At 37.5% G+C, this 18,491-nt stretch overlaps 1 protein-coding gene across 6 annotated transcripts in view; it reads right to left on the reverse strand.

Moving 5' to 3' along the window:
• Nucleotides 1-6,818: 6,818 nt before the first annotated feature.
• The window catches only part of LOC148018485 (protein-S-isoprenylcysteine O-methyltransferase B-like), a 92,033-nt gene continuing 80,360 nt past the window's right edge, over nt 6,819-18,491 (reverse strand). The window contains exons 5-6 of one of the 6 annotated variants that reach the window (XM_087661757.1): nt 12,628-12,719; nt 6,819-7,088 (exon numbers count right to left, since the gene is read on the reverse strand). In XM_087661757.1, the coding sequence (XP_087517883.1) occupies nt 12,639-12,719 (81 nt within the window). In that variant the 3' untranslated portion in view covers nt 6,819-7,088; nt 12,628-12,638. Of the gene's footprint in view, nt 7,089-11,845; nt 12,720-12,866; nt 13,616-13,637; nt 14,058-14,152; nt 14,867-18,491 lie in introns of those variants that run through there. The other 5 variants (XM_087661758.1, XM_087661761.1, XM_087661760.1 and 2 more) reach the window with 5 other exon arrangements.

The raw sequence follows: 18,491 nt of genomic DNA on the forward strand, positions 1-18,491 counted from the left end.
ATATAGACACAATGTAGGTATATAGTTTGCAACATCATGGTTCTATACATTTAAAATGACATCCATTTATTGGTCTAATGACTTGCAAAAGAATTGTCTATAAACATATCTCATAATGTGCCAATAGACATGCATATGTGTTTGATGTGTTCTTGTAGCATATCCTTTTAAAAAAACCTTACGATTTTCAAAAAGGAACTTCAAAATAAGAAGCTTGTAATTTTTAAATAACAATTAGTAAGTCAATCTTCAATAAAGAAGTTACATTCTTGTAACTATGGAGGAAGATGAAAACGAATTCAAGAGCAAGAAGAAAGATGGAAAAAACAACTTGCCCATTGTTCAAAGAAGATGGTCTCCTTTGTTCTTTGGTAGCCTTTATGTGTTCCTTATTACTTGAGAATATAAGAGTATGTCTACATTGTGGTTTCTCTTTAATTTGCCATTATTGCTTCTTGTTAAGCCTAGGAGTAAAGAAGCATACAACCAATGATATGGAAAGGGAGTTCCTCTTTTTAGGGAGCTTTCACTTTTTTGCTATATTATCCACATTTTGGAAAGAAGTAACTTGTTTATGTGTTTGCAAATAACCTTAACGTCTACATGCGAATAAGTAAATAACAATCGTATTGTGCAAGTTGAATGAGAGGCCCATAGCATACACTACATTGAGTGGGGAGAATCTAGGTATAGTACCATGGGCACTCGCAATGAGTTTTGACTCATTGCAACCAAGTGGCAAAATGCTAGCCTTGCTAGTAATGTAGCTTTTGTCAAAACATTTTCAAAATTGTGAGGATATGCCTAGCTCGTTAGTTGGACCTTCGATGGATCTCACTCCTTGAGCCAAGTAGCCTCTATGTTGAGAATTATTATGGCTTGCATTATTGAACTACCCAAGTAGCTAATTGAGGCCCACCCCTCTCTACCCTTATAGCCATCCAAACCATAAATTGTCAATAGTTGTGTTACCCACTATATGATGATCCCATATGTGAAAATTTTATGCTACCAAAACCCTGGAGTGGATATGTTTGATTTGGTAATAAATCCAATGTCAAAATTCAAAGTGCTAATTTGGTTCTCTTTAACATTTAATAGGACTAATATCGAGTGAGGATTGACACTGTTTAATTGGGGGTCAATTTACTTTTGGTTAGTTAGCTTTGCTAGCTAGAACAAGCCATCTTTTTCACTAGTGACTCAATTGAGCTCATTGATGAGTTTGTAACTTTGATTGTGGCTCATCACACTCCTCATTCAAATGGCTTCTACTATATGTTTGAGTTTTTGTCCAAGCTTTGTTTTGAGAAATCAAAGTTTCGGTGGATGCACACGCTCGACTTGAGGCCCCTCTAGCTTGGAACATTTATGGAACCATCCTCTTGGACATCTCTATAGGCTGTGAGAGTCAAGCAAACAAGGTTAGAACTATTTCCACAATGCGCCTAACATCTCACTAAAGGGACACTTTGATTGGTTCACATTGACCTTAGTGGCTAGTGACCCACATAGTTTTTGACTAGTTTGTAGTAGTATATGCTACTTCGTGAATGATGATTCACCTTGTATGTGGGTTTATTTTCTAAAGCCAAAGTAGAAGGCTTTTACTTATTTTCCTACATGGGTGTGGCTTATCATTAATTAGAGGATGGGTGGCACCTTAGTCCAATATGTGTAATCTACTATTACATTGTTTAACATCTATACCATATGTGTAATCTATTCTTACATTGACTAACATTTGTACATCAAATGGGTCCATATTTGATATTATTTGTCAAAGCACGAGGGCCTCATTAAAAATCTCCATGTTTAATGACTTGGTATATTGCATTTCTAGCTTGTAGATATTGTAATCCATTACTCGTTCCATCTCATGCTCCAATTTGTGCTTTGAGCTATGTGACCATTAAGAAGAATAAGACAAACCCATGAGGCCATAGAAGAAGGAATTGGGAGTGAGGATGAGGATGAAGAAAAAAGGGATCGGGAGTGAGGAGGATGAAGAAAAAAAGGATACAATATAGCAACAATGGACACATTGACAATATTTTAGTTGAACTAGGAATGCTAAAACTTTGTTGATGTATAATAATAATACTATTTGTTGCTAGTATTTTTGTTATTATTTATCGGTATAATAGGCATATTAGAAATAATTTGAACATTATAACTATGCGTGGCAAGAATAGAAATGTGATTGGAATGAGTGACAGGACTTACAATATGACTCTTGGGCCACATGTTTCATCAATAGCATGTGTCTTTTATAATAGTCTAATTATAACATTCACATGCTTTGGCTATGTGAATAGTTTTTTTCTTCCTTCAAAAAGCTATGCATGCTTGGCTCCATTGTGCTAGAGTCATTTGAGATATGATATAATGTCTAATTGAGTTGAGTTGTGTTTGTAGGGACAAAATCATTGTATCACTTCTTACTTCTTACTATTAAATACATATAATAAATGGTGTCTAAATTTTTGTTGTGGAAAGTGTACTTAAAAAATAGAGAAGGGAAGGATGAAATAGGCAAACTTGGCAATTGAGGAAAGGTGAATACTTCAACTACTATTGCAAGGAAATCAATATTGAGGGAAATGTAGTATTGTGTAGCTACAGAGAAGCAGGTGCCAAACACGTTAGTCACACCTAAAGAAGTAAATTGCAATTAAAAATCCTAGAGCCTATTTAATTCCTCTTTTTCCTTAGTAAATCTTGCAAAAATCTTGTTAAAATCTTGTAAATGTTGCAATAAAAGGAAGAAGAAATAGATGACAACAATAGTAACTTGTCAAGGAAATGTTGAAATCTAAAGAGCAAGTTGTTCCAAAAGAATATATAGTAAAGGGCAATGCTCAAGAGATGTTTCATGAGAAACATGGTGAAAGTGGGGGATTGTGGGGAGGTGAAGTGAACCATCAAAATAGTGGACATCAGAGCATTGTCAAACTAGTAGAAAATGAACCAATTAGTGTTATTGTAGCTCCAGCAAATCTATGGATATTGAAAATCATATATAAAAGTAATTGTCAAGTCTAAAGCTTTTGAAGTCAACTGTTGATATATATATATATATATATATATATATATATATATATATATATATATATATATATATATATATATATATATATATATATATATATACACACACACACACACAACTTATTGAATCTAGAATTCCCATTTGCACTACAAGGGAAAAGTAATTGTCAAGTCTAAAGCTTTTGAAGTCAACTGTTGATTTTATAAAAAATTCCTAGAGCGTACTTGAGTGATAAATCTCTTGCTAAGAAAATCACACTCATCATTGAACCTTTTTTTTTTTTTTTTTTTTTGCCAATATGCATACATTATACAATCACATCACTTTCTTCAAATTGAGAATCCTGTTTATCCCTTATGCAACAATAAGACTATCATCTATGGAGGCACATGGCATTTTTACCTACAAAGTGTATGAAACAACTCTACCTTTATGAGTGCCACTTGATGCATGGACTTGTGTATATAACATCTATAGGCAAGGAACATAACTTTTTTCTCTCTCTCTCTCTTAATAGGAAATTCCCTCATAACAAGAAGGCCCAACATTTATAGGGCACATTGATGATCACTCTATGTTACTTGGTTTTTGAGATGTTTGTTGTCGGAACAAATATCCCAAAATCAACTTGACAAAGAAACTGAGAACCTAAATGATGCCATGATACCTAATCAATCCACCCATGTTTACGAGGTCAATATCAATACCTCACTAAAAAAAGCATGTTTAGGGTATCGACCCATAAAACCTCTCGACCCATGATACCTCTCGACTCATAAAACCTCTCGACTCAAGTTTTTCCTATAATTGCTTTTGAACTGTATCATTTAGCATCCGCTATAATTCTATTTGTGTGAGCTTGCCTTTCATCTCAAACTCACATGCTACAATCTTCATGGGTTTCTACACATGGGTTGTTCACATAAATTGATATGGTGGGTCAATCTTTCATCTTGTGGAGATGGCCAAATTGGAGCCACATTTCTTGAAGGTTTCCATCAGTCTCATCTTATTTACCAAATTTAATCCACTTTTAGGGCCCTTCAAACATAGTTTGAAGTCGTGAGGTTGGTGATTAATACCCAATTTGGTGAGATATAGTACATTGTAGGAAACGGGCGTCATGCAGTTACTTTTTATTTATTAAATTAGCTCTAATCCCTTAGAAGTCAAGATTTCAACTCTTTTGACATGATCTAAACATTTCTCTTCATTCGCCAATGGAATAGCATATCCAAGTATTTTTCCAAATTCTTCATCCCCAATCTCTTAGCTCCTCCCTTCCCAAAACCCAAAAACCTATAATTGACAAGCATATTCAATGTGACACCCTCAACAACACTACTCATGATTTTTTGGAGCGGTAAAATGCTTGAGCTTCACATGAGAAACAAGTTTTTCCTCAAACTTACTGACATCCACTCTACAAGTTTCATGAGCTCATGGTGATCTAAGTGGATAGCACATCTACTTTTGCCATTGTTTATAAGGTACATGAAAGGTGAGAAGGATCGAAGCATGCTTGGAAGTGAGCTATGGCGGAGAGAAAGAGCAAGAAGAGAGAGACACATAAATGGGAACTCCAACAGTCACAATGTGTGACCAGGCCTTACTCTATTCAAATTGTCCCTAAAAGAATAAAGAATAAAGTGACGGTGACGGGTGCCCGCCACCTGCAGTGTGTAGTGGCGGGTACTGTCAGTGTAGTAATACACGAGCGGCTAGGCGGAGGCGCCTTTACCCCTAACAGTACCAACCCCTAGCTAGGATAGAGGAAGAAACCTTCAATAGTTGCTTGGACATGCCTCCATGAGCAATACCTTCTGAACCACCATGTAGGATATGCATCAACTTAGCTTATTGAGTGATCTTCGAGTCTATGATATGGAGCCAAGCATCAACCCAAAAGGATCAAACTTGAGGGTCTAAAAACTTCTAAGGTCATCTGAAAGAGAGTAGACTAACATCCCTTGTAAAGAGACCACTTGGTAGTCTACGATGGACGACAATAGGCAACACTACACTTACTTCAAGAAGAGAGTGAAACGAGGAGCAAGACATCAACCCCCTTAAGAAGAGACCACTTGGTAGTCTGTGATGAACGACAATAACCAACACTTCACTTACTTCAAGAGAGTGTGAAACGAGGAGCAAGACATCAACCCCTTTGTTATAGCATAGTAACTCCATTCCCCTTAAGCAATTTTGATTTGGGTTCAATCCTACTAATATAGAAAGCCACCCAACTAATCAAGTCTGCTCATCCCTAGGATAGGGTTGTTAGGACTTTCATCCAACCATTTTCCACCCACCACACGTAGAAGACTTTAGTTAACGAAGAAAATTTTGCTACCAAACTAACTTGCTACACAAGGTTTAGTACATGATCCTTTAAGGACAACACATCAATCAACAATGCATTAAAATTCTTTCATTAGCAAAATAAGCTTTTCATTTAGTGCATTTTAGAAAACAAAAATAATGCCACCTAATTAGCAACTCAATTTGCCTCCACAATGAGAGTGATTCTTGTTTTTGTTGATAACTTAGGATTCAGGCTTGCAATCCCATCAATTACATATGCCTCGAGGGATCACACATCTCATGCTAGGTAGTTGGTAAGATATTGACTTGGATGATTGTCCTCCTTGGATCCAACATTCATCCCTTTAGCCTCTCTAGGTGACATTGTGCATTAGGATGGTATTTTATCACCATCCTTGTTTATGCCCACAGTATTGGGAAAGCTATTATTAAAAACTCTAACAAAACTAAAAGCTTGATTCACCCCATTGTCAATCAATTATTGTTTTTACTAGCGAATTAGCAACTTGGTCTACCCCATCTGTGATGACTATGGTTCACCCTCAAATGGTTCTCCTTCACTAAAATTTATTACTTTAATAAAAAAATTGCACGAGCATGAATAGGCAAGAGAGAAATTGAGACAAATGGTTGATAAGAGAATGGGTACAATCTCCCCCGATGCATGCACCTCCCTCTCTCATGCATGTATTTATAAATTTGTTTTGCTTGGCCTTTTATGCTCAAACATCATGAAAAGCATCCTTTTGGGTTTCTTGCTTTCTCTATATGAACAACATGATTTTTTCTAATAATTTTTTTGAACCTATCTAATGAATCTAAACTTTCTTTATAAAAATTGTCTTGCCTTTGGGCCTTAGTATAATGGTTACAACAATAATAAAATAGTTTCACACATAAGCATACAAATAAAGCTGAGCAATAAAAGGACCCAAAACTATGATAATTGTACTACCAAAATATGCTCCTTTGATAAAATATAATTGATATGCATAAATCTATATAATATTTTTCTCTCATCGAAAATGCCAAACACATTGATTCCATGCCATCTATCCACCAGGCATATGCAATCAATGTCACATGTATGTACATGTGCAAAGTCACTATAACATGACAAATAGAGTAATGAAAATCTACAAAGTAGATAATATGACAAATAGAGTAATGAAAATCTACAAAGTAGATAAGCATGGTAAATAGATGAACGAAAACTGTAACAACATATTTTCATAGTAGTAAAATAATAAATTATCATAACATTAGTGATTGTTATCCTCCAAGGTGTGATACCACCTTGGGTATTACCTATCTGTGGATCCATCAACATAAGGAAGGAAGTCAATAAAGAAGGGATAATATTCTCAATATTTGAGCATCCTATAAAAATAATTTAAGAATGCACATTTTGTTGCTTCATTAAACATCATTTTCTCCAAACAACAAACAATTTCACTTTTATTCAACTAATATAATACAATGATTCCTAATCAAGGCTTTGATAATTTGGTTGTTTTGCACATTGATCATTTTTTTAAAGAGATGAGGTTAGTGGCATCCATATTGGTGTTTGCAACATCCTCCTTGAGTGTGGCCCTCACGATGGTAATATTGAGTGACAGTGAGTAGTCATGTAATCTCCTTGGTTGATGATCTCCAATTGGCTTAGTCGAGTAAAAAGAGAAAACTTTGATGATTTATGGTAGAGTTTCTACAAGATAGCAAAAAACAAGGAATAAAAACTTTGATTTCTTTTATTATTGGCCTTCTATACCCCACACTCAACCTCTCACTTCTCAAGGCTTTTGAGGTTGGGTGTAGTTTTGAGGGATTGGTTTAAGACTTAGAAGATCATGTGGATTGAGAGAGAGAGAAAAACTAAAGCATGGTCTTCCAAAAAAGCCCAAAAAGCAAAGAAGGCACACACAAAATCCTAAACTTTGGATAGAACTTCAAATGAGCATAAATCTTGATCTAGAAGTCAAACTTCTAAATGGATCAAGGAATTGAAATGCTAATGAAGAGCTCAACAATTAAATCCCCTCATATCAAGAATTGAGTAATTTTGAAAATCCAAAATTTAATCCCCATTGTACTTTGCCATCATGAATTTCTATCGATAAAGAATAATTTAAATATAGGTTTTCAAAATACCTATACATTATCACTCTAGAATCCTATTCATGTGAATCAATCCTTTAAATATTCTTGATAACCATTTTTGAGATAATCATTGAACATTACATAACATCTAAATTGGTCCAAATCCACCATCAAGTAGATATTTGAGTCGCTAATGAATTTGGTCTTTAATGAAAATGCATGATATTTGGTTGTAGATGAAAGTGCATATGTAAGTGGAATACACCTATGGGTGTTTGAACATGATAGTGACATGTGAGGCTACCAAAGTCAATAGTGACACATATAGGTGTTTGAGCACAATAGTGACATGCGAGGCTGCCAAAGTCAATAGTGAACTAATGAATACTTATGTTGCTTCAATGTTCCTCTCCAATGTGTTTCATTTAAAAAATGCATTTTTACACCAAAAAGAGGAATCTAACCTAATATAGTTGAGATGACAACACATCTACTAAATTAAAGCACTCTAGAAGAACAATAATCGATCCATACCACACACTTTATTTGAGAATAATTCTTCAACTTCATTATAGACATTCTAAACAAATAGGTGGAAACTCAAATGCAATGCACCCATCATAAGATAATGTGAGCTCCTATCCTTGTATTATTGTCTTTGTGCTTTGTCTTGCTACATGTAGGGCTGTATAAGAGGTCTATAATCACTCTAAAGATACTTTTGCATGCTAGTGTGCTAGTATCATCATTACCATCCTCAATAGTTATCTCCACTTGACTATTTACACAATCTTGTATATCATGTGATACATGTTTAAGGTCAAGTAAATATTCTTCTTGGCTATACAAAATTGGTATTGGCTCTACTTTCATTGATGGTTACTTCAATCCAAATGGATCCAAAAGAAAAGGTTTCTCTTGCAAGTTGAAGCTTCATTCAAAGTGCCATAGCTAATTTTCAAGAAAGCTTCTTAGCAGACAAAGGGCGTTAGCTTGTGATCTACCTCCCACCCAAGGATAATGATTTGATTTTCCATTGTCCAAGTTGGGACTTTGAGAGAAGTCAAAAAGCAAAATAGGAAGAGGTTTCTCAATTCCATACAATGTCAAGTCGGATACTTATCAAGCTAAAAATCAAGCGTGCATAGAAAAAAAACAAGATCATGTTTAAAATGGAACTTTTACATTTGCACTTACCAAAAAGGCGTGTCTATATATATCCCCTGTACATTCTAGCATTTTACTCCAATATGCCACCATTATGTTCTCAAAAGTTAAACATAATTACTCTTAAGAGGAGCACATTGAACAATCAATGTTAGTCATAATATTTAGGAAGCCTTAAAAACCCAACATTGGTTGTTTAAAGGTACATGCAAATACTATGTGAGATTATTACTGACATGACTTATGAATGCCCATTGCATATGTCATGTTGCAGTCATTAGGAAATCCTTGAATTGCAATGATTAATGACAATGCCTCCATGGCCATGACTATTGAATACAATCTTAGTTACTAATTATTATTTTTCTAGTAGAATGGTTATATTGTCAATATAACCTTAAGATAAAACGTTTTACCAATAATTTGACCTAATCATGTTAACTAATAAGACTTGTAATATTTGTTTTATCATGTATATTCAATATGAAAGTTACCTTAAAATAAGGCAAGATGCTATCTTGAATTAGGACATTTAAAATCTTGGTTGTAGCGATAATTTTCATAATCTACATGCTTTTATTTACTACATGTAATCATTACTTAGATGTGCTTTGGATACACATTCATGTTTAGAATGGCTCTTAATCCTTATTCAACATTACTTCTTGTTGTGTTAATGATCAATTAGAAAGGCATAGAATACTATTTTAATTTTAATGCTGATGCTCACATTCATGATGGCTTATGTGACAATGAAGAGACTTATGTGGCAAATGAGAGCATGCATAGGGATTCTTGGGTGGGGTGCAATCAACATAGAATTTGAGTCTCAAATAAAGGCTCTATTTAACTTTCATATTCTATCAAATGTGGTGGTCTACTCCATGTACAATGTAAGAGTTGATGTATTCATTCCTCATTATCGGATCACTTGGATTTTTAAGCGTTGTTTCTTGTTTGTCAATTAGGTTCACTAAAAGACTTGAGCAAAGCAAGTCTTACATTAGACAAGGATGATTGAAAAATTTCAAAGATGAGGAGGTTAGAGACTTGGAAGAGGTATGTCATTATGTCTTGAAGAGAGTAAAATATGGAGGATAATTCCCTCTTAACTTTCTTCCACAAATGTTCACATATTATTGATTTGCACCTTTGTGATAAAAGTGGGAAGCAAGACTATGAAATGAGATCTTGATAGCTTTGTGACACTAGAGAACCTCAAACTCTTGGCATGATGTGAAGCACCAATAGTAATATCCCTACTTGGGTTGTCATTATTACAAGTAAAATGTGAATGACAAAGGGCATTTATGGCCTCATTCACATGTACCACTTTTTTCAATGGGAAAAGTTGTGAAAAGTTGTGACAAAGTACACATCAATTGTTGCTTAACTACCTTGTGAGTCCTAGAAGTACAATTATGCTTGTTAAGTGTGGGATGTTTACTCTCAAGACTAGTGTAGAATGAACAAGTGGATGCCTTGAGAAACTTGCAAATGGTAGCTTAGACACTACTTTTTAGGATCCACACTTTGGTTTATCAATTGGATGCCAAAAAGCATTGCTTGATATACTTCATAGGTTTGCGTGAGAATGGCCATATTGTGTAGCTTCATGTGCTTACTAGATAGTGAATCTTACTAAGCAATGAGAGTTGCATGTGCCCTTCTCCAATGCATGGCATCCCTAAGTGGGAGATTGAGAATTGCTTATGGAGGATTGACATAAAGTCAAAGCATGTCTTGGAAATGGAAAATGAGTTGCATATACAATTGAAGTTGATCAACAAAGCATAGGCCTTGTGAGGCTAAGAGGTGATATATACAACACAACACACTTATTTCTTGCTTGATCATGTCCATAATGTGATGGAGTTTGTTGCTTGAAATCAATGAGACTTTTTAGGCTATAGCAAGGAGAGAGAAGAAAGTAGGGGAATGAGTACTCCTATAAAGTGGGACATGGTAGAAAGAAGTAATCGAGCCTCTCTTGGAAGATGCTCACTAGCTTAAGGTTCTCTTATATAAGTTTGACATTATGTTGAATGTGGAGACAAAATGAAAGCATACCCTAAAAAGCACTCTCAAGTTTGTGCATGTGATAAGGCCAATGTATTAGAATCAACCCCTAGCAAAAGTCCGACAAGGCATTGCCATTGTTACAAGCTGCATTACCATAGGATGGGATTTTGTTATTAGAGTTACAATTCTAATCTACATACTCATTCATATAAATTTTAATACCAAGAAAGCCTAAAGACTTGGAGTATAAAAATGGTTTCCTTGGCTACAAATGTGTCATTTTAAAACTTTTAATTTGGAAGGAAGCACATATCAATGTTGATGCATATGCACTTTGATACTCTTTGTGAGAATCATGTGTAACATGGAGTGATGCTAGCTACATTCATGTGGTTAAATCATGTAATGCTACTTCTTATACTAGTCATTGTAGGTGATTTGTGTCAAGAAATGATTGGTTCTTTGTAAATGAGGAGCTAATATATATTAATTAATGTTATTATACATAATGTGCTATACATACAAGCATCTCTAGTAGGTGAATAAAGTGTTATTATTAGGTGTCTAAACTCAACATTATGTGGCAAAATATTATAATTCACCATAAGTTGTATGAGTTATACAAGTGTGCACGCTAACATTCAAAGGAAAATCTAATTCCAAAAATCAAGATTCCACTTTTCCCTTCTATAATTCTACTAGCCTTTGTGTTGGAGTTTGCAATGTACCACTTCATAGTTGTCTGTAGTACATGGATGTTGTACACAACCATACACCTTCAATATGTAGAACACTCACCTTTTCCAAGCCCTTGGAAATCAAAGGCATTTGATATGTCATACATGATTCAATGGAGATCTATATTGAGAGCCACACTTTCATAGAATGTTTTGTGGAGTTTTGCTTACTTAGGGGCATGTGCCTTGTGATGGATTGTAGCACATCTATTATGAAGTCATGTGCATGACCAAGAAAAGTGCATTTGTTAATAGGTAAAAGAGTAGTTACATCACACATCCAACCCTTCCTTAGATCAAGAAAGCAAAAAGGGAAGAGTCAAGCTGTAAGTAGAGAAAATAATGAAGTGAATGACAATGCAAATAGTAATACTTTTGATGATTAGTCACCTCATCAAATCTCATTTACAAAAGCAAACTATGTTTTACAAGCCTCTTGATTATGTTCAACACACTTAAGTTTTGAAATGTAAGTGTGAAATGAACTTTGTGTCTATTGTGTTGCATTGAAGAAGTTACTAATACATTGGTTGCCACTCCCTTATTTATTTATTTATTTATTTGGCTTGGAAATTCATGCTTGAAGAAATAGGGCACTCTTGATTGGAATACTTGCAATGGAGGACTTCAATGAGACAGTCAAGAGAGCTAGGCAACTAGGAAACAAAAATATGTTCCACTTGGTGACATCATGCCGATATGATATGCATCTCTCCTCACACTCGTTTCAAAAGCAAAATTTACTTGTATTCCTAAGGCAATGCTCGATTACAACAAGGCGTTCATCCTGATTAGACCATATGCACTCAACCTTCACCCACAAAGACACACAGCACTCGAACCCACTTCTGCCCCTGGTCTGATCATGTAAGCATTTTTATCACACACCCCTGGTCTGATCATGTAAGCATTTTTATCACACACTAACTCTAGATCTTTTTTGAGTACACAACTTTTTGATCGGTCAGGAATAAGAGAGAGGGCAAAGGCAATTGCTTCTGTCTTTTCTACAGAAAATAAAAAATTCGAGAAGCATCACTAGCTAAGGTGAAAAATTCAGTCAGCCTCCCTGGATGGCCGCTGTCAAGGGGAGAATTATCTAATCATATTAACCCTAACAATAGTCAGTGTGTACGTGCCACCCCTACATGCAAATATCTCTTATCACTACATGGTATGCCACAGTGCTTAATTGATGAAGCTGGCATCAGTTGTAGGTACCTTCAAAAATGTTAGTGAGGCGGCACAAATGGCTTCTGGTCACCTGAAAGCGCGATGGTGAATCCAACAGTCTCTATATCATCACCTTTCACCTGCACAGCCAGCGTATAGACAACATGCAGCTGAACTTGCAGATACTGCTTTTCTTTCCACTAAGACTACTTAGTCAATTAGGTAAGGTTTCATAACCTTTCAACTTTTAACCAGACCAACATCCGTGTGCTTATAACAAACGTGATCTGGAAAGCAAAACACTACGGTATACAGAATAGTATGAACTCATTTGCCTGAATGATCCGGCTACTGTTAGCCAACCATAACATGCCAGAAGCTGTGACAACATGCTAGATGAAAGAGAACCAAAGCAAAGTAACTGTCAACTATGTCACTATGGCAGTAAGAAAGCACGTAAGGGGTAGAACTGAGTCTAAGAGAACAAAAGCAGAGATGCCCTTGTACACCCTGAGCAAGAGAGAACAAAGGTGGAAACAACCCATGTACACCCTGAGTTATAGTGGAAATGACCCTCAAGCCCCATTGTTACAGCAGTAAGAATACATAGAACTCAGCCACAATGATATAATACCACCAATCCTGGTGGAAGAGTTCTCTCCAGCACTCTTGCAGTGATGGAATAGACAAACTGTGTGTCTGAGTGAGGAAAAGTATTGGCACAGCTTCCATTTTCCATCCATCCATCCGATCTCAGTCCTTTGAACAGTTGGTTGCTGCCCAGGATCCTTACTGCTGTGAACCTGCTGTAGGACAGCTGAAAAGAGCTTCTTGTCTCCTCTAATCTTGCATACTGACAAGTGGAAAAGGTGGGCCGTATAGAGGAGTCTAGAACTGGTCACGAGCAGGTCCAAGCTGTTTCTGTCACTTGGCCGATCCAATCAAATTTTTTGACAGCTTGGCCAACAACTTGACCTACCTGCCATCAACAGTGCTGGCCTGCTTATCATTGCTGCGATCTATCTGTCCAACCTGCCTGCTCCCATATACAAGGAGAAAAGAAACATGTCACTGATGCATTATCTAGAAGAATGCACAAATCCCCAAAATCCACAAGTTGGGTCCATCTCTGTGATTTCACATGCTAATTGATCATAATTGTCTAGCAAATATGGATCTCAAGAAGACTTCAAGGTTGTGTATATGCAGTTGTAGGTGGGGATAATATTCCTCATTCATTAGCAAAAGACAAGGGACTCCTATTTTTACTCGAGGATGAGGGAACATCTGAAGAAGAAGAGTTTATAAGAGGAGAGCTCCAAAAGAGGGATACTTTTGCTACAAGAATCATTTGTGCTGTCTCAAGACAAGGCTTATGGAAGAAGTACATATAGATGGGCTTAGTTAAGATCATATACTAGCTAGTGTAGTCATGTGAGGTATTTCTTCTGGCCCCATTTAAGAATTGATGTTGAAGCCTGTGTCAAAGAACATTGCCTTGTCAATAAGCAAAGTCAATCAGCATAATCTGTTAAGACTATTGCGTGGCCTTTAGAACGATAGCAAGAGATCACTATGGATTTCAGTATGGAATTGCACAACCTGAGTGGGGAACAATGCTATTGGACCATTGTGGAAATAATAAAAAAACCTAATTTTATCCAATAAAGATATACTCATGGCATGATTGTTCATCATCCTGTATTCAAACACTATGGACTGCCCAAGTCCATTTCACTGATAAATATGCAGATGGTGGACATTCATAGAGTGCTTTAATAGACAGTATGGATACATAACCAAGAGTTTCTTCCATTATCAGCCTCTAAAAGATAGGCAGTGTGAGTTTTTCTTTTTTGGATGACAGACAAACTCTATGGACAACCGTACCTTGAAGTCAAATCAAATACAAGCACTATAAATGCCAACAATGAAATACAAACGAAAGAATATTCAAGTTATCCACCCACAACAAATTGTCTAATACAAGGGCTGTTGTAAAAATACAATCTTGGGGTCAGGAGTGCTAGATCTTGTGTGGATCCAAGTGCAAGAAGATGCTACACTCGGAGTGACCCTGAAATCTCTCCCATCTCCATAGCAAATTTGGATGATCACCATCGAGATTTTTACAAAAGTCTATTATGAACATATCTTGCAGCTCCATGACATGTTTGCAGCTGGTCGTGCAAAGTACTAGACTATGATGCTAGCAATTCCCATCTATGACAGTGCCATGTAGTCCACTCAGCTTGAGAGACGTTTGGTGTGGAAAAATGGTCAATTGCTGCCCAAAGAAAGGAAAAGAAAACTATTAGCAGTCATGTCACGTGTATCATGCACAATCATCTCCTACCTGTGAGCCCTAGTCTGAGTTAGATGGGGACATTAGGAGTTCTAACACTCAGTCTGTTGGAGGAGGCAGCTCTTTCTAAAACATATATTTCTTTTTTAGTTAGTTTTAGGTGTGTTCACACTGGCTGAGATTTATTTCCAGCCTTGTATTTCTTTTTTAGTGGCCAGTGGGGTGGGCAGCCTGCTGTTTATTTTTGCCAGCATTATTTTATTGTTTTTATGCTGGTCAACCAGGTTTGGCTATTTATAGCTATTTATAGCCCTCTCCCACACTTGGCTGGTTATCCACAAGTTCATCCTCTGCAGGTTTCAGCACACTCCAACATCCAGGGATTGTGAAGAAATACCCTAACACAAAAACACAAATAACACCGTACAACAAAGCATAGATTGATAGAAGAACACTGTTAGAGTTAGGGTAACTCAGAGACAAAGAACACAAAGAATGAATGAAGTGATATGACTACTAAATATACAATGCTCATATAGCAAACACACTATGCAAGGAATGAATATTGAACCTCGAACTCCTGTATTTGAAGGATCAGGGTATGGGTGATGAGCTGGAGAGTGTGTCGTACTCCGAACGGATCCCGAATGGCAACAAGGCAGCCTCCGAGTGTCGAATAACAATAAACACAGCCTATGTATGGCTGGACCTGATGCAAATGACAGTCTAGAGGGAGAGTGTGCTGTAAACGTAGGTTGAGGAGAGAGAAGGTTTGCAAACATGGACTCAAGAGAGAAAATATGAAAACACATGCTGAGATGATAATGGTGATAGCTGGAGGAGAGAAAACTTGCAGGGCGACAGCCGGGGCCTGCAAACGCAGTAGTATGCTGATGTGGCATGTTGATGACAGCTGGATTGGTGGACAGCAGCAGTCGCATGGTTGGAAAAAGCAACAAAATGATGATGGAGGGCTGGAAACACATGCCAAATAAGTGAAGACTGCAATGGACAGCTTGGATTGTGATATCCTCAACGAATGAGGTGTTGGCAGCAAGTTGAAAACACCTAAAACTTGCAAAAACGAAATTAAGATTGAATGGAGGGTAACATACCTTTTTATAGAAAGTTTGGGTTCTTCCAAGTGGGTTTGTGCTTACGGGGTAAGGCAACACATGAAGACATGCAATCCAATGTGACATCCTAGGTGTTGTGAAATACTGACTCAGAATGCTGACCGAGTAAGCTAAGTCTAGCCTATTATGAATTAACCAAAGAAGTTTCCCTACAACAGACCTATAAGTATGTGCATCGAAGGGTTGACCTAGGGTATCCTTCGACAAGTGGACAGTAGGATTGAGAGGCATGGCCATTGCCTGTGTCTGATCCGTAGTGAAATGTTCCACAAGTTAAAGTGCACACTTTTGCTGTGACACAAAATACAACCCCCAGATCGAACTACCTCCATCCCCAAGAAGTAAGACAATAAATTGAGGTTTATCATCTCAAATGCAGCACTAAGCTTTGCCTTGATTTCTGCTATGGCAGTAGAATCTGACCTTGTGATGAGTAAGGCATCAATGTACAACAAGATATAGCTGTCGTTCATCCTATGGAACCAAGACCGTAGTGCTTACTTCAGCACATAAAGAGCTTTTTGCAAAAAGTGAAATACTTTATTCCTCCGCTTTGTAGAAGGAAATCCTGGTGTGGCTGCTCCACATAGACTTCCTTCTCCAAATAACCATTTTGAAAGGCACTCTTGACATCCATTTGATGTATCGGCCAGCTGTGGTGAGCGGCTAGTGCGAGTAATAACTGAGAAGATGTCAACTGCGCAGTAGGTGCGAAGGTCTCTTCATAATCAATATCATGCTTTTGTCGAAACCCTTGCATGACAAGACGAGTCTTGTACTTGTCTAAAGTCCCATCAACCTTTAGCTTGGTCCTAAAAATCCACTTCGTCTAGATAACTTTCTTGTGGCTCGGACGATCCACCAATGTCCAAGTCTCATTTCGGTGAATATCCTCTAGCTTCTTCTCCATGGCCTCTCCCCATTGAGGGTACTAAAGAGCCTCCTACTAAGTATCCGGCTCAGAATGCACTATGTAATTAGTTGTAAAGAGCGACGCAAATGATGCTTGAGGTGCAAGCCAAGTATATCTTCTAGGTCCCTCTGGAGTGAAATCCAATGGTAAGATCCCGAATCCCGCATGGGCTGTTGGTATCAATGAGGTAACAAGTCTCGCATAGGGGACTTGGGAGTTGAAGAATCCGCAGGTAGGTCAAAAGCAGGTAGTAGACAAGGCTTAGTAGGCATGATCTCCAATGATGTGAAAGGAGGAATCAGATTGGAATCTAGTGCAGAGGATTGCACAATATCCCTCTCGTCAAAGATGACATTCCTCCTAACGATCACCTTGTTTGTCTGAGGATCGAGAACAAATGGCCATCTTTTGCTTCGGAGGAATATCCAACAAAGATAATGAGATCAACTTGGAGAGTGAGCTTTCCTATTTTATTATTAGACGCGCGTGTGTGTATGCATGACACCCGAAGACTTTGAAATGGGAAACGACAGCCGAGAGCCAAAGAATGCCTTGTACGGGGTCTTTTGAGGAAGAACTGCAGTTGGGCACCGGTTGAGGATGCACATCACAGTGTTAGCAACCTCAACCCAAAGGCGCTTAGGGAGCTTTGCTGCAAACAACATAGAATGTGCCATTTCTATGACTATCCGGTTCCTACGATCTATGACTCCATTCTGAGAGGGGAAGTTAGTAGAGGTGAGCTGACGAAAGATACCATGCTACTGTAGAAACTCAGAAAACTCGTAAGAGATGAACTCACCACGGCTATCACTCCTCATGCAACCAACATGACGACTGTTTTGTTATGAACCAGCAGTACCCAAGCAGAGAAATATGTGAAAGCATAGGACTTGCTTGACGAAGTACACCCACATGTATCTTGAATGATTATCCACTATATAAAAAAAGTACAACGCGTCGTTCAAGGCGGTAGTGGATGTTAGCCCACAAAGACCAATGTGAATCAATCTAAGATGTGTCTCAGCTCTATGTGTAGACTCTTGAGGGAATGGGGTACGGTGCTGCTTCTTGAGCTGATATGCTTTATAGACATCTCGAGCTAGCTTCAAGCGAGGAAGGCCCTCAACCATCTCACGACGAGATAACTCATAAAGAGAGTCATAGCCAATATTCCCTGATCGAAACACCAAAGACGCTCATTGTTTGGTAGCTTTCTAAGATGTGGCTAATGCTTAGAAGCTATGGAACATGGAGCCCTCGGCTATCAGCTTGGTAAAAAAATGGGTCATGTGGTATAGGCCATTAGGTTGTGCCTCACTGTGAGCAATCACTAAACTAGTTACAGAGTCAAGGACCTCGACGGTGGTCGCTGTAAAGAAAATTGCTCACCCCAACAAACAAAGTTGTTGAACAGATAACAAGTTCAACCCAAGCTGAGGGACATACATTGTCCAGCAAAGCCAGATCCGAACCCTTATCAGTGGCAAAACTAACACAACCTTGAGCCTGGATCTTGACCGAGGAGTTGTTTTCTATGCGGATTCCCCTGATTGGA

The sequence above is a fragment of the Lygodium microphyllum genome, chromosome 21 (genome assembly GCF_053477565.2).
Source record: "Lygodium microphyllum isolate KBCC chromosome 21, Lygodium_microphyllum_v1.1.10, whole genome shotgun sequence".
NCBI classification, from domain to species: Eukaryota; Viridiplantae; Streptophyta; class Polypodiopsida; order Schizaeales; family Lygodiaceae; genus Lygodium; species Lygodium microphyllum.